The sequence below is a fragment of the Nomascus leucogenys genome, chromosome 18, assembly GCF_006542625.1.
Source record: "Nomascus leucogenys isolate Asia chromosome 18, Asia_NLE_v1, whole genome shotgun sequence".
NCBI lineage: Eukaryota > Metazoa > Chordata > Mammalia > Primates > Hylobatidae > Nomascus > Nomascus leucogenys.
The window spans coordinates 62,127,350-62,150,518 of NC_044398.1; the positions used below are offsets into that span (position 1 = coordinate 62,127,350).

General features: G+C 36.6%; 1 protein-coding gene across 50 annotated transcripts in view; it reads left to right on the forward strand.

Moving 5' to 3' along the window:
* Positions 1-23,169, forward strand: part of ANK2 (ankyrin 2) — a 689,728-nt gene that overhangs the window by 483,968 nt on the left and 182,591 nt on the right. For all 50 annotated transcript variants that reach the window (XM_030799037.1, XM_012502792.2, XM_030799074.1 and 47 more), the window contains 2 exons: positions 19,860-19,958; positions 22,523-22,621. In XM_030799037.1, coding sequence (XP_030654897.1) covers positions 19,860-19,958; positions 22,523-22,621 — 198 coding nt within the window. The remainder of the gene's footprint in view (positions 1-19,859; positions 19,959-22,522; positions 22,622-23,169) is intronic.

Below are 23,169 nucleotides of genomic sequence, written 5' to 3' on the forward strand. Positions count from 1 at the left end.
CCACATGTATATGGGCATCCGTCATTGGTCCTTTGTGTCAACCCTGTTAGATATGGGGGAAGAAAGGGATAAGGAACTGGTGTAAGCAACAGGCTGACACTTGGCTACTGCTTTTGCTCTGAATTACAACGTCCTTTGTTTCTGACCCAGAAGACTTGTGTTTTCTACTAGCATTATGAAACGGTAACCGTTTAGTTTCTAACTCTTTGGTAAGCTAAAATCTCAAGAACTTTACATAGTTCTTAACACTGACCTATGGAATAAACCCAAATTACTGTATTCCAATATGTAAAATCTTCGTATGTTGTGTCTGCATTCCTCCATCTTATTTTTCATTATGAATCATTTTATCTGATTTTTTTGTGTGTTCTTTTGGACAAATAATTTGAAGTTTAGATACATTCGTTACCTTAAGAAAGAAAGAACATTCAAACTCCCATATGGATATATGGACTTATTCTATAAAATACTTATGAAGTTGAATATGAAATATTTATTTATTTTAATTTTATTTTTTTATTATACTTTAAGTTCTAGGGTACATGTGCACAACGTGCAGGTTTGTTACGTATGTATACATGCACCATGTTGGTGTGCTGCACCCGTTAACTCATCATGTACATTAGGTATATCTCCTAATGCTATCCCTCTCCCCTCCCCCCACCCCACAACAGGCCCTGGTGTGTGATATTCCCCTTCCTGTGTCCAAGTGTTCTCATTGTTCAATTCCCACCTATGAGTGAGAACATGCGGTGTTGGGTTTTTTGTCTTTAAGACAGTTTGCTGAGAATGATGGTTTCCAGCTTCATCCGTGTCCCTACAAAGGACATGAGCTCATCCTTTTTTATGGCTGCATAGTATTCCATGGTGTATATGTGCCACATTTTCTTAATCCAGTCTATCATTGATGGGCATTTGAGTTGGTTCCAAGTCTTTGCTATTGTGAATAGTGCCAAATATGAAATACTTAATACTTTTGATGTAAACTTAGGTTTCTTTAAGTAGATTAAATGCACTCCCTAAATATCAATTTGTTAACTTTCTAAATTTGCAATATGCTAGAGAATAGACAATGAAACTATTAGTTCATTTAGGTAAACTTATCATAAATAATGCCAAAAAAGAGAACCCAAGGAAAAGAAAGCTCATTTCAAGCCAAGTCTACTTCACACTGAAGTATGATGAATATATTAATTGTATGAAAGGTCTTAGGGTTATTTTGAGAAAGAATAATCTCTCAACAGTAAATACTCAATTCTTATCATATTTATAGACCATCTTAGCTTCTTGAGTTAGCTTTTTCTTATAGTGGCCAGCCATCCACTAACATGTCACTATAAAAGGAAAGAACATTTATTTCTGTGAGAAGGCAACATGATCTAATGAAGCCCACACAAAATTTAGAGCCCACAGGTTCCAATTCAAGTTTCATCTCTACTTTTAAGAAGTCAGTTCACTTCAGAAAGTGACATTTTTCTAACTTGTAAAACAGCATAAAAACAATACATTCAATGCTTATATCCCTGGGTTGCAATGTAAGTTAAATTATGTAATGTAAAAGGAGTTTCTAAGGTATATGTGTTCTAATTATAATTACTGTATATAATTCACCAAGAATTATACAAATTAAAATTGACTTACACTCAAAATATGAGGTTGATTCTCTTCAATTCCCTGAACTCACCAGGTATAAAGTAAATGCAAGGCCAGGTGTGGTGGCTCACACCTCTAATCCTACTAGCACTTTGGGATTATAGTGGGAGGCTGAGGCAGGAGGATTGCTTGAGCCCAGGAGTTCCAGGCTGCAGTTAACTATGATCGTGCCACTGCACTTCAGCCTGAGTGGGTGACAGAGTAAGACCCTTTCTCTTCAAAAATAAAATAAAATAAAATAAAACAGGCCAGGTGCAGTGGCTCACACCTGCAATCCCAGCACTTTGGGAGGCCAGGAGGCGGGTGGATTGCCTGAGATCAGGAGTTCCAGACCAGTCTGGTCAACATGGTGAAACCCTGTCTCTACTAAAGATACAAAAAAATTAGCCGGGCGTGGCAGTGGGCGCCTGTAATTCCAGCTACTTTGGAGGCTGAGGTGGGGGAATTGCTTGAACTAGGGAATTGGAGGTTGCAGTGAGCCAAGATTGCGCCACTGCACTCTAGCCTGGGTGACAGCGTGAGACTCCATCTCAAAAAAAAAAAAAAAAAAAATTCCCCAAAGTAAATGTGGTCTCATGCTGGTTCTGTATTTTTATTAATAGTATTCAAGACAGTATATTAATTAAACAAAGATTAGGGAAATACAGTGACTAATGTTACCTACTTAGCTACTGTGTATTAGACTTTGTGCTGAGGCTTTACATGTGATGTCTTGTCAGTCAACTGAGATGAAATATTGTGAGACAGGGATTAGCTCAAGTTTACAAATGTAGAAACTGGGCCCACAGTGGTTAAGTGACATTCCCAGGGCCACATGGATCTGTCTGTCTCCCATGTCCAAGCTTTTTTCTGCTGCAGGATATCTTTTTGAGTAGCTATTTGGAGCTGCCCTTCAATGTAATACAGTGGTGATGTCCTTTATCTTAAAGCTCAAAACTTATTTTTAATCTACTACTGCTAATATAAAAATAACTTTATTCATAGGTAGTTACAGGATCTCGTAAGACAAAGAGCACCACCACCAGGATTACTACTAAAACTCAAATACAATATAGAACAGGAAATGATTTCCCGATACCCAGGAAAGTAAAAGAGACAACTATTCAGCCAAACTATTGCTATTTCTAAATATACAATATTCAAAGCTAATATGGCATATGAAAGAAGAAAAGAAAATGTATCCTCTAGTTTGCTGCGAAGCCTGAGTTTCTAGGGAGCATTACAGCATGTAATATAGAAACCAGGACTTTCTGTACTCTGTTGTATTTCTCAATGAAAGGCAATCTGGGCTGCACCAGCTTTCCAAAAATATCACATGTGTTGGCGTGCTAAGACTCCTTAAACTGAAATTTGAATCAATGTTTTTTCTTTATAAAATCGGTTTCACAACTACCATGAGAAGTTTAAAATGTAATTCCCAAATACTATTTTGCTTTTAATCATTTAAATGATATGGGGAAAATTCATATATTTGGCACATGAAAATACTCTAAAAGAATGTCAAATTTTCATTTTTCTTTTTTAAATGATTACAAATATGGTTAACTTTTATTTTGTTTCAAAGATTACCCCAGTCATCTATTTACCGTATTATCTCTTGTACATTTAGAAGAGAAGATAAATCTTAGCGTTCAATTTATTTCTGAAACTCATAAGAACTTACATTCTTTCCTATTACTTATTTAGTAATTTTGCATAACTTAATACTGTTACAAACAAGATTAACATGCAGACATTAAAAATAAACTGTATAATATTTTAATAAAAGTTTATAGCCAGTTACAAGTCAATAAAAACCCCAGTAGTTTCAGAAAGTTTCATCATGTATACAATTTATTAGTTTCACTATAGTGACTTCAAAATGAAAGACTATCACTTAGCATTTATTTAATACAGTCCTGGATGTGATACCAGTGATTAACAGGTCTTAAAATTCCCTGAATTTTGGTCTTGGCCTTTTACCATTGGAGTTTAAAGGTGCAAAATTATCAGTTAAATCCTGTGTTTCCTTTTTTATAAACAGAAGGCAAGGTCGAATATTAATGTTCCTCAAATAGCAGACCTTTAGCAACAAGAAGATACACTCAACAATGACTTTAGCATATGCTCACACAGTATGACTCAGACCATGAAGCATATTTGGAAGTCACATTAACAATGTGGATGCTGGAAACCAAATTCTAGTTTTCCCCACTTAGCAGCTGAGTGACCCTCGGCAGTCAACTTCTGCAGGCCTGGGTTTTCTCAACTGGAGTGAGCATAACAGCACTGAAGTTTTAGGGTTGTTTTGATGATTAAGTGAAATGTTTGCAAAATCCTTGGCAGAGCAAGTACTCAATAAATACTAGTGAAAATGATGCCTATTATAATAACGTAATTTTTTTATATTGATTCTCAACCTAAGCTTTAGAAAAAGTAGCACTGATTTGCACAAGCAGGACAGAACATAAAAGGTATTACCATAGCCTGTATCACCAAATAGGAAAAAAATTATGATTAGTAGCAATTTGGTAAAGTTACTATTTATCTGGGTTCCATTAAACTGAAATATTTATCTGGAACTAAAATCTTTTTCACAAATGCCATTTGGGTTCATCTGGTTTAGACTTCTCTTTAAAAATACTAAAAATAATTCTGTTAGCCTGGGACCTTATAAAAACAACAAAAATGAATAGGGGAGGATTAAATTCATGGAATTAATGAAACATGGAATGAACGATATACAGTTTTCTAACCAGTTAAATTAGGCACAAATATATATACAAAAATACAACTATACAGCTAAATGCTTATTATTGACCCCTCATTTAGAAGAAGCAAAAGGTGATGTTTCCATCTGGTTCTGGTGTGTGGTTTTGGATTCTGTACCATCCTGTAATCTCTTTTGATGCATCAGTGCTGGTCTTTGCTCTATACTGGGTAGTGCTGATTCAGGTTAGAATTGAGTAACACCTGTCTAGTATTTTGAGTACTTAGAATTTTTAGTTTACTTGTTAATATTTGCTCAATGTAAAAGTTAATCCAGTAGAGAGTTTTCATCGACTACTTGCCCCCAGCTCTAAAAAAATCATTCTATTTACAATTAGACAGGTTTATGAAGATTTTGAAATGTGACTCTTCTTTCATTTTAAAAATGCTGGGAGTAGCTTCATGCAAATTATTTCTATGACTGTCTCATTAAGTACTCTCCGCAGTGGTTTAGATTGGAACAGAACACTTTATGTTCCGGAAATTCTCTTGAACACTCTCTTTCTATGGCTAAGCGGCATGGATTTTAATACCTGACTCCAAGCAGCCACTCCACTCTTCCTGGCTCATCTCAGGTAGTAGAATCGCAGCATTTTTTTCTGCCAATCTGAACTCAGGCACGCTATTTGTTCGTCTACTTACTCAAACATGTATTGTGTGTTTACTCAGTGGCAGGATCTGTCCTAGGTGCTGGGGATGGAGCAGCGCAGAGAGACAAAACCTCTGCTCTCATAAAGCTCACAATCTATACAACCTGAGAGAAGAAAAGGCAGTAAGTGACATGGAGGAAAATACAGCAGGGGAGAAGAAGAGAGGAGTGGAATGGGAGCGGTGCATCACTTTAGAGGGGATGGGCAGAAGAAAACCTAAAGAAATTGAGCAAGGAGGCCGTGCATGCTGTGGAGGGAGCACATTTTAGAGGAAGGCTTGACAGGTGAGAGAACCGCACACAGGGAGCATGCTGGCATGTTCAAGGGCCAGCAAGGAAGCAAACCTGCCTGGAGTAGAATGAGGGAGGGGAAGCGTAGGAGGAGGTTGGGGAGAGCAGAAAGCAGCATCGGGTCATGTAAGGCCTTGTGGGCTATTTTAAGAACTTTGGCTTAAATTCCGAATGAGCAGAGAAGTGATTAGAGGGCTTTTAGTAGAAGAGTGACATACACTGATGAGTCTTAATAGTAAGGCTCAGGCTGAAAGGGAACAAGGGCAGAAGCAGAGAATACTTTTGTGATACTTTAGGTGAGAAGTGAGGTGTTTTACAGTAGAACAACAGGCAGGAGAATTGGTGAGAAGTGGCTGGATTCTAGATACATTTCAAAGGTACAGCTGATTTTGTTGATGGAGTTAATGTAGGATGAAGGCAAAGGAGGAATTAGGCATGAGGGTTGAGGTCACAATGGATAGAATGAGAGCTGAAGTTTTATTAACTGAGATGGGGAAGACTGTGTGTGGAGCAGGTTTGAGGGAATACTCAGCAGGTCAGTTTCGAACATGTTAAGTTTGATTTGTCTGTGTGATATCCAAGATATTGAGTAGGCAGTTGGATATATGAGTTTTCTAGGGTCCAGAAGAAAGGTTTTGGCCTAAAGTATACATTTTGGCATACCCAGTGTATAGATAGTATTCAAAACCGTGGTACTGCATGAGGTCACCAAAAGAGAGAGAGTTTATGAAAAATAGAATAGGTTCACGGGCTTGGCCCTGGAGTACTACAATATTTAGAGGTCAGGAAGATGAGAAGCCACCAAGGAGAATGGGAGAGAGTGTCCAGGGATGTAGGAGGAAAACCTGAAGAGTGTGATTTCTTAGAAGCCAAGTGAAAACATTATTTTCAGGTGGATGAAATGATAAACTCTGTAAAATGCTGTTGATCCAATAAGCTGAGGAACTGAACAACAGCCTTAGTAATGGGATGGAAACTGGTGACTTGATCAAAGCAATTTTGGTGGAGTGGAGGGGTGAAAGCTGGACTGGAGCTCATTCAATGGATGACGGGCAGACCAAGGACTGCTTCAAGGGCTCTTTCTATAAAAGAAAGAAGAGAATAAGAAAAGTAGCTGGAAGAGGAAGTGGAATCAAGAAGGCTTTCTTTGTAATAGGAAAGAAATAATAGCTTTGTTTTGCTGATGGAAAAATGTCAACAGGGAAGGAAAAATAAATACTTTGAGAGAGAGAGAGAGATGGAGAATTACTGGATGGTGTCCTTGAGTTGATGAGAAGTGGGGATGGAGCTTGGTGCACAAGTGGAGGGACTGGCTTTTGCTAGAATCGTGGATAGTTCAGGAAAAGGAAAGGTGTATGGGCAGAAGAGCAGGAAGTAGTGTGGGTGCCGTGCTGGGAGCTGGATGTGGGGTGGAAGTTCTAATTGCTTCTGTTTTTTTCAGCGAAATATGATTCTAGGTTATCAGCTGAGAGTAAAGATAGGAGAGGAGGGGATGGAGGTGGAGGAGGGAGAAGGTGTGAAATAATAATCCAGGAGAGTGGGAGAGATAGCAATTGAGGGTAAGACAGTATGATTGGCAGGCAGCATGAAGGGTCTGCTTGAGCATCATGATCAGGAATTTAAAGTGAGTCGAGGTGGCATGTGTGTGTGTTTTTCTGCAGCTACATTCAGACATGGGATCACATGGAGAGTTATATATAGCCAGGAATGTGGTTTAGCTAAACACATATGGCAGAACTAGAGAAACACAAGGGAACTGAGGATGCATATAAGGTAATGAATAAAATAATGATAAAGACTATGCATAGAATTCACGCCAAGTGAGGAGATAAGTGGGCACCGTGAAAAGATGAATAGGCTCTAACTATTAAGGATTGAAGGATTTCTGGAGTTGGATGAGTAGATTAGCAAGAGAGTAAGTGGTGTTCAGAGGGTTGGATGCTTAAAATTGAAATACTAGAGGAAGTTTATAATTATTGGAAAGGAATATGTCTAGAATGTGACCATGGAAGTGAGTAGATAAGGTAGAGAAAAGAAGGAATCATTGGCAGAGAGGAATTCAAGAACCTGAAAACCTGGAGTTTTGGAAAAGTCACCTATGTATATGTAGGAGAAAGTGGCAGTGAGCTAGAAGCTAAAATCTTCAAGGGACAAGGGATGGCATCAAGAGGATACAGGCTGATGACATCAGGAGGTTTAAAAAAAGGAGGAAGAAAAGTAGTTTAAAAGAGCGGTGAGAAGCAAGAAGCAAAATATAGCTCCCCCAAGTTTGGTGATTAATAGGAATATGAAATCCAAAGACACTGCTTCCCTGAAGTCTACTCAAGTGAGGTATGCATCACTTGAACAGACTTCAGGGAAGCAGTGTCTTTGGATTCTAGTTAGAGCAAGAAGCTTAAAAGGGATAGAGAACAGATTTAGCCCAGAGTTTTGCTAATGACTACACCCATGCATTCTAAAGGATCAGTGTGGGAGTTTTGGGAAATGGGAAGTGATAGGAGACAGAATCAGAAAAGGAGGTATACAGAAGTGGAGAGGGATAAGATTTGCAGGGATGATGGTGGAGTTGGTGACTATCATAAACAGGGATAGAGGACATGATACGTTTAGCCCAGCCAGTCCCAAGCAGATAACAATGGTGACATTGTAGAGACTGTCTGGAGAAAGAAGTGGGGGGAATCTATCCAGGAGTCTGTAGAGTTCAGGAGTCCCATCTTGATTTTTGCTGTTGGAGACAAAGAGAGGAAAGATCTTAATGCGAATATGTACTCGCTGCAATTCTTCCAGTATGCACTACAAACACAGGTGGTGTGTGAGATGAGGTGAAGCTGCCATTCCTGCCTAGTCATTTTTCTCCTTGGCTATTTTCTTTGTGCCTTTAAGAATCATCCAGCCCTTTTACAGTAGCTGAGATTTTGCCAACTGATGTTCTCATATTCTGTTTTTGTTGCTGATCATTAATTTTATTATTATTATTATTATTTTACTTTAAGTTCTGGGATACATGTGCAGAACGTGCAGGTTTGTTATATAGGTATACACCTGCCATGGTGGTTTGCTGCACCCATCAACCCATCTCTACATTAGGTATTTCTCCTAATGTTATCCCTCCCCTAACCTCCCACTCCCCAACAGGCCCCAGTGTGTGATGTTCCCCTCCGTGTGTCCATGTATTCTCATTGTTTAGCTCCCACTTATGAGTGAGATGCAGTGTTTGGTTGTCTGTTCCTGTGTTAATTTGCTGGGAATGATGGTTTCCAGCTTCATCCATGTCCCTACAAAGGACATGAACTCATCCTTTTTTATGGCTGCATAGTATTCCATGGTGTATATGTGCCACATTTTCTTAATCCAGTCTATCATTGATGGGCATTTGGGTTGGTTTCAAGTCTTTGCTATTGTGAATAGTGCTGCAATAAACATACATGTGCATGTGTCTTCATAGTAGAATGATTTATAATCCTTTGGGTGTATACCCAGTAATGGGATTGCTGGGTCAAATGGTTTAGTTCTAGATCCGGTTCTAGATCTTGAGGAAGTGCCACACTGTCTTCCACAATGGTTGAACTAATTTACACTCCCACCAATACTGTAAAAGTGATCCTATATCTCCAAATCTTCTCCAGCATCTGTTGTCTCCTGACTTTTTAGTGATCGCCATTCTAACTGGTGTGAGATGGTATCTCATTGTGGTTTTGATTTGCATTTCTTTAATGACCAGTGATAATAAGCTTTTTGTCATATGTTTGTTGGCCACATAAATGTCTTCTTTTGAGAAGTGTCTGTTCCTATCCTTTGCCCACTTTTTGATGGCATTTTCTTTTCTTGTAAATTTGTTGAAGTTTCTTGTGGATTCTGGATATTAGCCCTTTGTCAGATGAACAGATTGCAAATTATTTCCCCATTCTGTAGGTTGCCTATTCACTCTGATGAAAGTTTCTTTCGCTGTGCAGAAGCTCTTTGGTTTAATTAGATCCCATTTGTCAATTTTGGCTTTTGTTGGCATTGCTTTTAGTGTTTTAGTCATGAAGTCTTTGTCCATGCCTATGTCCTGAATGGTATTGCCTAGGTTTTCTTCTAGGGTTCTTATGGTTTTAGGTCTTACATTTAAATTTTTAAATCATCTTGAGTTAATTTTTGATACGGTGTAAGGAAGGGGTTCAGTTTCAGTTTTCTGCATATGGCTAGCCAGTTTTCCCAACACCATTTATTAAATAGGGAAGGCACAGCTTGAGAAGACTTAAACGTTCCTGCCTGCCAGCTCTGAAGAGAGCAGTGGATTTCCCAGCACAGCACTCGAGCTCTTCTAAGGGACAGACTGCCTCCTCAACTGGGTCCCTGACCCCCATGCCTCTTGACTGGGAGACACCTTGCAGCAGGAGCTGACAGACACCTCATACAGGAGAGCTCTGGCTGGCATCTGGCAGATGCCCCTCTGGGATGAACCTTCCAGAGGAAGGAACAGGCAGGAATCTTTGCTGTTCTGCAGCCTCTGCTGGTGATACCCAGGCAAACGATCTGGAGTAGACCTCCAGCAAATTCCAGCAGACCTGCAGCAGAGGGGCCTGACTGTTAGAAGGAAAAGTGACAAACAGAAAGGAATAGCATCAACATCAACAAAAAGGCCACGTCCACACAAAAACCCCATTTGAAGATCAGCAACATCAAACACCAAAGGTGGGTAAATCCACGTAGATGAAGAAAAACCAGGGCACAAAGGCTGAAAAAAGATTCTAAACAGTCTTTTCCACCCTCTGTAGAGGTTTCCCAGTACTTTCCCACCCATCCCTCCCTGCCCTCCTGGATATCTCCTCTCTCTCTCTCTCTCTGTCTCTCTCACTCACTCTCTCTCTCTGTATTGATGATTGTAAAGAAGCAAACAAATCCTATGATCTCTAGTCTTTTCAAGGCCTCTTCTCTTATGGAATACATAGAAGAAAAGAACAAGGAAACCTTATTTTAAAATGGCAACTTCTTCAAATTGGGGATTCTCTTAGAAAAAAAGGAAATTGTGTAGAAGAGAATTCGTCGGAATTAAGCAGTGGTTGTCAGATTGATGTGGGCATGATCAGAGCAACTGTCTGTGAATGAACCTGCATATGTGCAAGTATAGAGCCTCATGTGGCAGTTGTTTTTAGTCCCCATACTCAGTTCATTTTTTACCTTTTTCTTCAGAAATGAAAGGTCTTCAGGGTAGGATAAAAGAGACCAAGATGCAGATGAGCAAGAGCCCATAAAGGCACACCTTGGGGCATTCCCCATTCCATGCCCTACCCTACCCCCTAAACTGTCATTACTTAAAAAAAAAAAGAAAGCTCTTTATGCAGGGTGGAGCGGGCAGAGGGGACAGTTTGAAATAAATCCCTGCACCTTAGTGGGTGTGCAGTCATTGCTGCAGTCAGTGAAGGCTGTTACTGCCCTTGGGAAAAAGAGAATTTGCAGTGTGATATTTCCTTTGAGGAATAAAGGAAGCCAGCAATAGTGCCCATGGGAGTCAGAGGAGGGAAGCAGGCAGAGAAAGCCATTTATCAGAAAGTTGAGAATATAGTTTCTCATCCAAAGTAACCATCAGAAGTTTTTCAAGAGATTTGTTATTCAAGTTCCCTTGGAATTATAAGTTTGGACGCCAAACTAATGGTCACTTTGGCCCTTTTTAACAACTCTACTTTTAGTGAAATTTTTGTGTCTTAAAAAGGCACTAGTTTCTTATTAACCAACTGTGTCCCCAGCGAGCAATTTTGCAATGTGCAGACAGGAAAGCAAGTCCCGCAAACTGGGAACTTGGAACTTTAGCAACCCAGGAAAATTGAGGGGTTTACAAAGAAAAGCTCACAGAGTATACAAATATAAACAGGGTTAAAATTAAAGTTACCAGTGAGAGACACTATCGCTGACTTACATGAACCTATTTGAAAGAATGATTTATACACTAGAATTTAAGCTTCAGTGTCATATAACGACAGGAGCACAGTGTTGGAAAGAACAAGACCCAGGGTTGACACATACAGATATCCAAATAATATTTGATAAATGAATGATTGAGTGAGCAGTGGACATTGGGCCAGCCACTTAAATCATTCTGAATCTCAAATTATCCATTCATGAAGTGGGAAATAATAATACCTGTTATATCAAATAATGTTTTATTGTATGCCTATTACATCCTCATCACTGTGCTACAGTGTATGTGTGACATAATGTGTGTGTGTGTGTGTATATACATATGTACATATGTATAATCTTCACAACATACTTCTCTACTTTAAAAGGAGATGATTGGGGCCTCAAATGATACATATGAAAATCAATTGTGTTGTGCACACTCATTTAGGAAACCAAATTATGGCTCTGATGGTTATATTTAGATAGAATTTGGTTAGCAAAGTTAGGCTAGCCACAAATGATTATTTCAGCCACATGAGAGTAGCTGGATGGACAAATTCTGGACAAGTACTAACAAGTATATTCCTTTTGATTTTGGCTGTAAAGTTTCTAATAAATTGTTATAATTTCTTTTAGATAATTTATAGTCCTATGGGACACTGGAAAGCTTCTAATACTTAGGAAGGTTCTAGTCATGCCTCCTTAAGCATCCACTCTGCTTTCTAGATGGAAAGACCCACATATTATCAAGTTCTATTTACAAACCATCTCTTAAGGCAGCATTTCTTCTACTTTTGGGGGAATTTCTTTTGGTCCCCTAAGAAAATACATCTGTGTGCCTCAGTTTGAGAAAAACTGCATCAAAATTTGAATGTTCCCTTTAAGTGATTCCTTGAAATCAACACAATCAGAAACATGACCAAGAACAAAAACTTACTAAATGTTAATTAAATATGATTATCCAGATGACCCAGAATATGCTTCTATTAATGTTTTTCAGATTGGCTTAAAAATAAACATGTAAGATTTAAAAATTGTCATAGAACTCTGAGATCCTTAATAACAAAGGCTATTTAAATTAAGTCCTTCCTTCAGAATCTAGTTTCCCCTTGTATGTGTTAATGGTAACCAATTTGGGCCTCAGAGAGTGAATGTCTCCTGATTGTGTTTCCAAAGATGGATATATTTATACCTGACTTGTTCATGCACTGACTTGCATTTGCTGACAAAATGTAGAGTACCTGGGTGAATTAAGCAAACTCCTATTTACCTTCATACTGTACACATTATTAATTAGCCCATTTATTTTACAAACATTATTGAAGTAGACCTTTTTTGTGCCAGGTATTATATTAGGTGTAGAGGTTACCAATATTAATAGAATTTGACCATTTCTCATGAAAAAGAAGCCTTGTTGGGAGATAAACAGGAAACATGCAAATACAACAAATTTGTGAAAAGAACCAAATTTTATGATTGCTCAGAGGAGAAAGTGACTAAGCCAGCTTGTGTGTCTCAGACATACCTGAAATTGATACCAAACACCATTTATAGGAATTATTTTATAATGATGGAAAACAGAGTACCAGGGTGTTATTTAGAAGACGCTGCAAAGCTTTTATTGTCTAATGCTCCCTCCTTTCTCTTCCCACAGAGTCCAGCATGCCACATTTGGCTTATTTTTAATTAAAATTGTAAAAAATGTGGAGATCAGAAGTCATTGTAATGCTCTAATAATATTACCAAACTTTTATATGGATACCTTGAAATATAGACTTGGTTTCTAGCACAATGTTTAGCATACAATAAATAGTCAACAAATGTGAATACTTGAATTTAGTTACTATTTATTGAATTTAAGCTATCCCTAGTCTATTAATTTGAAAACTCTGTATCATGTTTTATCTGAGTTTAGTATTTTGTTCAAAAATGTTTCTTTACTTGTGCCTCATTAGAAGCAGGAGGATAGGGCACACACTGGAATCCGCTGTGGAATTTGTTTAGTTCTAGTCTCCCTTTTTGCTTCCTTTCCTTCGAGGTCCTGCCACCTCTTTCTTCTCAATTCCGATGTCACTGTTGGTGCCTGGAGGCATCTCCACTTCTGGCTGTCTCACTGGAGAATTCTCTTGTTTCATGGTACATACTCCTTCCCCTGCTTGCCAACCTTGATAAATTCTATGTCAGTAGGAGAAAGTTCAGGTTTTTAATGCCCTCTATTAAGATGGGTTCATTGAAATGTTAAATGAGTCCGTGATAAACATGCAGAACTAAGATCTAGTCTTTTGGATTGTATCTTTAAAAACTTCTAGAAATTATACTCTTATTACTTGTCATCTGATCTTAGAAACACAGAATTTTGTTACTGTAAAAAAAAAAACTTAAGGGAGAAACCATTCTAAACCCTTTCCTCCATTTTTACTAGGCATTTACTTTTATTTATTTATTTGTCTATTTATTTACTTATTTTGAAGCAAGGGGTTTGCTCTGTCACCCAGGCTGGAGTGCAGCCTCAGCTTCCCAAATAGCTGAGATTACAGGTCACACCACTGAGTCCAGCTAATTTTTTATTTTTTATTTTTTGTAGAGATAGGGCTCTCTATGTTGCCAAGGCTGGTCTTGAACTCCTGGGCTCAAGCAATCCTCCTGCCTCGGCCTCCCAAAGTGCTGGGCTTATAAGCATGAGCCACTGCACCTGCCTAGAATTCACTTTTAAATGCTGAGCTTGGCATGCATTTGACACCATAACATTCTAGAATTCATTTTAACGTTTTTTTTTCTAATTTTGACATATTTGGACATTAAACATCTACAAACCTAAAATAAACAATTTTTAGAGACTGAGATATTTTCTATTAGAAAATAGAGCTAATGAGAAGTTGAGGTCTAAAGGAAATAAAATAGGATTATGATGCAGAGGCCATTGGTTTTTGTGTTACGGAGGCCAGGGAGGCGAAGAGGGGAGGAGGTTTAAAAGTGCAGTTTCTGAGCCAGAATCACCAGGTAGTTGATAACTCAAAATGTTCAGTTCAGGATTATATGAATTAATGCAATTAAGCGCTTAGAACAGAACGTGACACAGAAGAATAAACTCTGATACATTTTAGCTATTATTTAAATGATTTGCTGCTCACTTTTAAATTTAATTTTTACATTCCTTTAAACCATGACTATTATAATAAATAGTTCAAATAATTTTTCTTCTTTGAGTCTTAGATAAATGTTTTGTTCTTATACATGTTAAGCCAACTAGTAAATAAATAATTTACCTATATAATCTTATAAAAATTAATTTAACCAAAGAAATGAGAGACCGCATGAAAATGGCATTTACATAGGAGAGTTGAGGCTGGGTGTGGTGGCTCACACCTGTAATCCCAGTACTTTGGGAGGCCGAGGTGGGAGGATCACCTGAGGTCAGGAGTTTGAGACCATCCTGGCCAACAGGGTGAAACCCCGTCTCTACTAAAAATACCAAAAGAATTAGCCGGATGTGGTGGCATGCGCCTGTAATACCAACTACTTGGGAGATGGAGGCAGGAGAATCACTTGAACCTGGGAGGCGGAGGTTGCACAGTGAGTCAAGATTGCACACTGCACTCCAACCTGGACAGCAAGAGCAAAACTCCATCTCAAAAAATTAAATAAATAAATAAATAAAGTTGAAATGTTCAGTAGTAAAATTGCAAATCTTTAAATTATTGACAAGGGTGACTACTAATAAACCAAGCTCCTTTTACCCATCTACTTCCTAGGTTTTATTGTAATTCAAAATACTTTTAAAAAATACATCACTTTTGCATACATTAATACTTCTGCTAGCCTACGTAAACGCATGTTGAACTCAAAAATGCTCAATTCATCTCATCACATTTAGCCAAATCTTAGTGATGGAACATTGGCAGGGCTGTGGATGGGGAGAGCAGGAATATATACATGTATTACTGTTTGCATCTAACTGGGAAATAATAATACTTTACATTTGTTTTTTACTTCATAAATTACAAACAGAATTAACCTACATTATTTGATACTCTTAAATAACTATCTGAGGTAGGCAAAGTAGGACATTTCCCTTTTTTACTATTGAAGAAACCTTAAATCCTATTGTTAGGACTAGAGAGACAGCACAGGAGCTCAGATTTCCTTTTGTCCTGTGCCCGTGTTCTTCACTCTGCCATTGTCTCTCTCAGAACCCCAAATGTGGACATGATTTAGCCAATATTCTCAAAATGAAGAATTCTGCTTCATCCCATTGTCAGTCCTTTTAATTTCATCACAACACCCATCTAAAATGAAAATTAAGTTCAGAAAACTCAAATAAGTCTACCAACACAACAATTTCTTTTCTTTTTTAAAAAATTTTAAGTTCTGGGATACATGTGCTGAGTGTGCAAGTTGGTTACGTAGGTATACGTGTGCCATGGTGGTTTGCCGCACCTATCAACCTGTCATCTAGGTCCAACAAAACCATTTCTAAATGTCCATTATCCTCCCTTAAGTGATCTTTGTGGGTGCCAATGTTTTATTTATTTGATCTAAAAGGACATCTAGCTTCCCCAAGATGACCTCCTGTCTCAGGTCTTGACTAAACTTCTTTAGCTTTTTTGCAATCCAGAGCATGCCTGTATGTGCACACACACACACAGACGTGTGTGTATAAAAAGTTTCACCAAAACCCCCCAAAATCAACAGAGTCCACCCACAGTGCACTCTGTTTTTCTTTATGCTACTTCGTGATTTGAACCATGCTGATTAGCAGTCCATTAGATTGAATTTATAACCAGTTTATGCATCGTGACCTACAGTCTGAAATACTGGTTTAGCATTTAATTATTTTAAATAAAAAAGCATGGGTCTGGAAATCAGATAGATCTGAGTTTGAATTTTTTGCTCTTCCTCTTATAAGTTGTAGTGATCTTTGAGGCAAATCACTTGACTTCTGAGAATTTTAGTGTCATCATCTGTAAAATATAATAAAATATGCTGTAACGGATGTAAAATGTAAAATATAATAATGATTCCTATGTCATTAACATTTCTTATTCTTTCATCAAATATTTATTTCTCAGCACTCATAACCTCTTCATTTTTCTTGATTTTAGTAAGATTCTGAAGACCAATTTTTATAGTTTTTTCTTCTCCCAGACAAGTGCTCTACCATATTCAGTATCATTCTCTATATTTTAGGGATTGTATTATTTAAAAACAAAAAAACAAAAAAACAAGCGTTGATGGGGCTAGACAGGGAGAAAAGATCAGTGGCCAAAAAAAGGGAGCTACCATCCAGGGGCGCTAGACGGGATTCCACTATGGATGAAGTGGAGATCCTGGTGTGGACTATAGAGAGTGACATCTTCAAAGTATTCTTATTCTAGCCCTTTTTCACTATGAAATAATCAATAACCTGAACAGCCAAATTCCAAATCTCATTGTAAATATTTTTAAATTAATGAAGGCTTAGTAAATACCACATTAAATTATCATTTGGGAATTTAAAAGAAACCCTTGAAGATCTGAGAGTAACTAATAAAACAGATATCCTCTTGGATCACCTATAGTTTGATGTACTTTGTTAAATCAGAAACCTGTGGAGACCAGCCAAGGACACAGTCAGTTCAGTTAAATGTGTCTGACAAAGATGGTGCGTTGTGTGCTTTGCTTTTCCTGATCTTCATAAAAAAACTAAATCCTTAATCCCACCACAGTGAATAAGTACCCTTTGTTTAGAGAAGCCGCTGTGGAAGAGAAGGGAAGAGTGCAGATAAAAGACACATTGGTGTAAGGAGTGAGAATGGATAGAGAACATGTATATGTGTCATTTTCATTTTTAATTTGATTCTTTCTTCATCGTATAGATTATTTCTTTTGCCAATGTCGTTTATACTAATGGCACAGTGAAACTGTAGTAATATTTCACAACTATTGGTATCTACATTTATGGCACGTATTTCATCTTGAGAAGAGTTCTTGGCTTGGGGGAATCTTGACACTGAAGTCCATTCAGAGTGGTGGTGAGGACTGAGAGGCCAAGTTTCACTTTCCTTCACAATTACTGCCTTTGGATGTGTCCATTTTCTCTCTATCTCTTTCTTCTAACCTCTTTCAAAAACTTTCAAGAACTCATATATTTTAATTGCCTTCTCCAAAATATTTACATTTTCATACAATTAAAGATGTTATATAAGTTAGTTGTACTTTTCTGATATGCAAAAGACTTAGACTGTGAAACTCTTAATTCAACATGTGACGTATGCAAAGCAGGGCAGACAGAGATCTGAAAATTACATCATGGACAATATATGCTACTGTGTAGTTGATTCTCAGTTGTTTAATAATAAGTATTTGGGGGCCAAATATTTATGGGGATGAAAATTACATAATGTGTCCTTTACTTCTCCCTTAGAACCTAGCACTGAGAGCTGAACACTTAGTGGGTACCTAGCAAATGCTTATGGATTAATAAATAAGTTTGTATTAATTATGAACTTATAATAAGGTGAAAAACAGTTTGATGGATGATGATGCAAACATTTAACCTTCATGTAAGTTTAGCCATATCTTCTTGAATCTGTTCCTCAACTTTTCCAAATGGACTCCTCTGTGGTTTTTCTATATATGTCAGAAACACTCAAATGGTTCCATGAAAATTTTTATTGGCTATCCGTTCTACCTGGGGTCAGCCACTAGCTTTATATGATCATAGAAAGGCAGTCAATGGGGAAAGTATTTCATAAAATCAGCAAGAGAAATAGTGAATAGAGCTTATTATAAATCTGATTATGAACAAAATGTTAAAATATTGCTTTATAAAATGTGATAGAAGTGCTAAACAAAAAAGATAACTTTGTTCTTTAGGATTGATTAATATGCACATGGTTGTTTCAGTGTAGCATTACCGTCTTTTTTTTAAATCTACCTGGTGTTTTTGGCCATTTTAATGGTATTATATAGAAATAGCATTATTCTGAAGTTGTGGTATCAAAGATGATATCACGTCTGGAACTCACAGATCTGCAAAGCCCAATATCTTGCTCACAATAAGAGCTCAATAAATATTTGCTGATTGTTTCAAAAAACTAAGTTCGTATTATTTTATCAAAATTAACTTACATAAAGTCAGTATCAATGACTTATCAATAGTATCCTGCTTTAGTTGTTTCCTATTTGGTATGCAGCATATATAAAATTGTGAGATATTTAAATCATTGCTAGAAATGAGTCTATAACCTGACATAGTGAAACTGATAGATATGTAGAACATCGCTGGAAGTGAATCTATACCTTGATGCCACTTCCCCAAATTATAATGTTAAAATTATTCCCTCATAAATTTACATTTCAGTAGAAGACTGTTAGATAGCACATCTCTGAACTATAAATCTGATCATATTGCATATCATTGTCATGTCTTTTGCCTCTAAATTTGGAGACCCTATCAAGAATATCAAGATTGTCTTTGTTCTCTGACTCTAGCATCATAACAAGATCATTTTATTGACTGATTTCAACTCAGTGGTCAGGAATTAAAAATATTATTATTATTACTATTAAATGTCACAGTGTAAGAAGGACAGTTTCTATAACCTTCATATTTAGTACAACTTTTTCTTTTTTACATTCTGAGTATGACTCACAGTCATTCTTAGATAAGTACTCTTCTATAACAATCTACATAATGTAAATAATTTCTATATTCCATTTCAATATCCAACAACATTTATGATTAGCTTCTGAGATTATTTATGAAATAACATTTTGTAGCATTACTTGGGTCTATATGATATGTGTAAAACAGTGTATTTCAATTTGCATGTGAAAAATGTTAAATTATTCAGTATCAATATTAGAATACTGTCTGTATAAGACAAGTGAGATATGGAAGCTAATAATTGGCACCATATACCAGCTGCTAAACTGTCACTTTATTTCCATTGCTCTGTTTAAGGCTTATATCATGTCAGTTGAAGACTTTAATCCTTGTTTTGAAGATGAAGAAACTAATATTTATTCTATTTTTCAGGTTGAATTAACTTAATGTTTTCCTCTTAAAAATTTGTTCTTGATTTTTAAAATCATATTAATTTTCTTCTAAGTTTTTTCCAAATTGTTGGTCAGTATTTTGAGTCACTGAGTAGCTAGAGTGAGTTAGTTATAATATTAATCAAGGTATAACTGTTGTCTATAAATCCCAGGAGGTGGGGAGTACATCTTCGTAAGTGTGAATAGCGCTTAGCAGAGTGCTGCTTTGAGATACGAAAGGACTGAAAAAATATAAAGCTGTACATGTTCCAGAAAGTGTACAGAATTTTATTTTGCGCCAGTACAATAAATGATACAAAATTGTTCTCTTTAAGTCATTTAAAAAATTTAGAGATTTCTTTGTTTAAAAAAACTTTGTTGAAATGAAGTTGATAAAATCCATGTTTCTAATGAATACTTACCTTATTGCCTCTCTGAATCAAAAACACTGAAATTAGTCTCTCTTAAATTAATAGATTCAAGATTCTAAGGCAAAAAGGAAAAAAAAGAAGAGATCAGAGTCTGTCTGTTCTCTGGGTTATATGCTTGAGTAGGATCAGGGCACTATTTCTCTCATTACTTCACTTCTTAAAGCCTTGTTTGTTTCTTCTCTCAGAATGGACTCAACGCTCTCCATCTGGCTGCCAAGGAAGGCCACGTGGGGCTGGTGCAGGAGCTGCTGGGAAGAGGGTCCTCTGTGGATTCGGCCACTAAGGTAATATTCGTGCTGGTAGAACTTTTTTTCCTTAGAAAAGCAGAAATTATTTAAAGCTTTTCACTTTTATTTATCTTTTTAGACAAGGTCTCTTTCTGTTGCCCAGGCAGTAGTGTAGTGGTACAATCACGGCTCACTGCAACCTCCACCTCCTGGGCTCAAGTGACCCTCCCACCTCAGCTGCCTGAGTAGCTGAGACTACAGGCGTGTGCCACCACACCCAGCTAATCAAAAAAAATTTTTTTAGTTTAAATGAGGTCTTGCTATGTTGCCTTCCTGGGCTCCAGCGATCCTCCTGCCTCAGCCTCCCAAAGTGCTGGGATTATAGGCATGAACCACCACACCTCACCCACTTAAAGCTTCTTTTCCCTCTTGCACATTTCAGAGGTTGGCTAGAACACCAAGATTCTTAACCTGCAGAATTAAAATTAAACCCCCCTCCATTAAACTCTGCAGAGTGAATTGTTTCATTTAAGGACTTATGGGACATGAGTCTGAAAAATCTGTAAACCTAGTTTCTAAAATTTTATCTTTCCCCTTTCGATTCACAAAGAGGACGAGATTGACATAATCCTTTGTAGACAATAGCACCTGTTTTCCTACGGTTAATTCATTTTTTAAAAATAAACTGATGTGGGAAATTTCTCTATGGAAATGAACAAGTAATTTTAAATGTATACATTCAGTTTGGTATGAGGCTTTGCACAATCCTTTATACTCTAATAAGAAAAGAGATTTTGGGTCATGGATTGAATTGTTAGGGTAATATTAGATTTTATCATCATAATGTGTTTGGTAAGGAAATTGGACTCATTTTTAAAGAAATGCACGGGACCCTTGGTAAACCAGAAACTGTTCCTTGATGCTGCTTTTGCTAAAACATATTTGAACTTGTCGAGGATTCATTTCATAAACAACAGACATTTAAAAAACTATTATCAGTGGCAACAATCTTTGTCTTTTGAAGGTAAAATTTTATTTGGAAAAATAAAATTTTTGCTAATCAGAGCCAAGCCTGCTGACCAAGCCTTGAGTGTGATAATATGGCTGTGGAAGATGAAGAGAGAGAAGTCAGACACTCTCGTCTCTAGATGGGACACTAGTCTAATCTGGAGTAAACAAACAAACAAAAAAGTACAAGAATAAATTAGAAACATGGCCAGTTAATGTGGATTTCCAGCGCCTCATGCATAATTGCCAAAATGTGCATTGGTTCTGCTTGTAGTATAGTAAACAGCAATTCTAGCTGAAATTAAAAAACAAAACAAACTAACAACTGTCTGGCAATTCCACAGAAGTAAACATGTGAATTCACTATATGCAATAAATTTCTTACTTTGAACATTAAGAGGGAGTAAACATTTTTAAAAACATTTCTCTCTGGCACATCAAATACATTTTAAACAAATAATTTAAAGAATATCTATTTGAAGCCCAGTACACTGGCTCACATCTGTAATCCCAGCTACTTTGGAGGCTGTATCGCGAGGAGCACTCACGTGAGCCTAGGAGTTTGAGGCTGCCACTGTACAACCCCACCAACATCTATTATTTTTTGTCTTTTTAGTAATAGCCATTCTGACTGGTATGAGATGGTGTATAGTTACCATGTTAATATAGTGTATTCATTAAGCCAATTATTTTTGCTTGCTTAAGTGTTTATTACTATTCTTGTTTTTCTTTTCTTCTAAACTCTATTGATATTTTAAAAATTAGGCTTACTTTTAATCATAGATTAGAATTGTAGAATTTCCTAGACAAGAATCTCACTTAAACAGAAAAAACTGAGGCCCCCAAATATTTAGTGAGTGGCTAATGCTCCCACAGTGAGCTGGAGACAGAAAGAGAACTAGAGTCCAAACTTTATGGCTTGGAAGCTACTGGTTTCTGTTTTGTTGTTGTTGTTGTTATTTATTTTAATCACATCATAGGTATTTTAAATCTCTTGGCCTTTATTTTCACAAAAGGTTTAAATTATTTTTCATTGGTGTTGGTGTTGTGGCTAGTAAATTTTGATGTAGCAAATGGTAGAAAATCATTAGTACTGTTATGATTTATGTAAAATTTATTTTTCTTATTCCCAATGTATTCTCAAGTGCCCTAGTAGCTGCAAACATAACTAGAAGCAGCTCATTTCTCTACCACTAAAAATTCCTAGGTTTCTTTGCAAGGTGAAAGAAACTCAATGTTTCAGTAAGCTTTTTTTTTTTAGTTTATATTTCTTTGCAGTAGGATTCTTTAGTTGTTGATTAAATTGTATGAATCTCATGAAATATTGACACATACACACACACCCCCTGCAAATTTTTGATTCATTGAAAACACAGTCATTCCGTGTTAACACTAAACCAATATTGTGAAAATAGAAAAGGAAGACACTATATGAGGTGGCCAATTTTTTTTTTGATGGTAAAAAATAATCTCTTTGTAAGTGGGCTACTATCTTGATAAATAACAAATTTTAATCGGTTAAAGTGATTAGTAAAGTTGAAAATGCCTGCACATTTTGATTTCTGCAAAATTCAGAAACGTTGAACATTTTCTATTTTGTTTCTCCAAAACAGAAGGGAAATACCGCTCTTCACATTGCATCTTTGGCTGGACAAGCAGAAGTTGTCAAAGTTCTTGTTAAGGAAGGAGCCAATATTAATGCACAGTCTCAGGTATTCCATTCAGATTTTCCCTGATGTACATACATTTAAATTAGAACAGTTTTGTGAAATTGATTTAATGAGTTTAGCTAGCTGTTCTACTGATAAATTTATTATAAGTACTTTGTTACTTATTTTAGCCAAATAATTTTATTAACTTTTATGATGAAGCTTATTTTTTCAACATATAATCTCCCTTTTAATGTAACTTAACACTTGACAAATGTAAGTCTATCATTGTCTCTAAGTATTTTTCAAAAGAATACAAAGTGATTTTTTTCAGAATGACAGTGACATCTGTGAAATATGAATTATTCATGCAAGTTTAGTGTTACTCTATAAAAGTATTCTGTTTCCGTAAATTTAAAATATTCTTGAAAGATTTACATTCCAGTGGAAAATCTGCCATAAGATGGGAATAACACTACTTTGGTCACTTTACACCCCTAATGTGAGCTTTACTAATAATAAATAGGAAATGTATGGTTTTAAAATGAAATTAAGAAAAAATTAAACAATAATTATTTCATCAAAATTGTACTATAAGCTTGATCCCATTT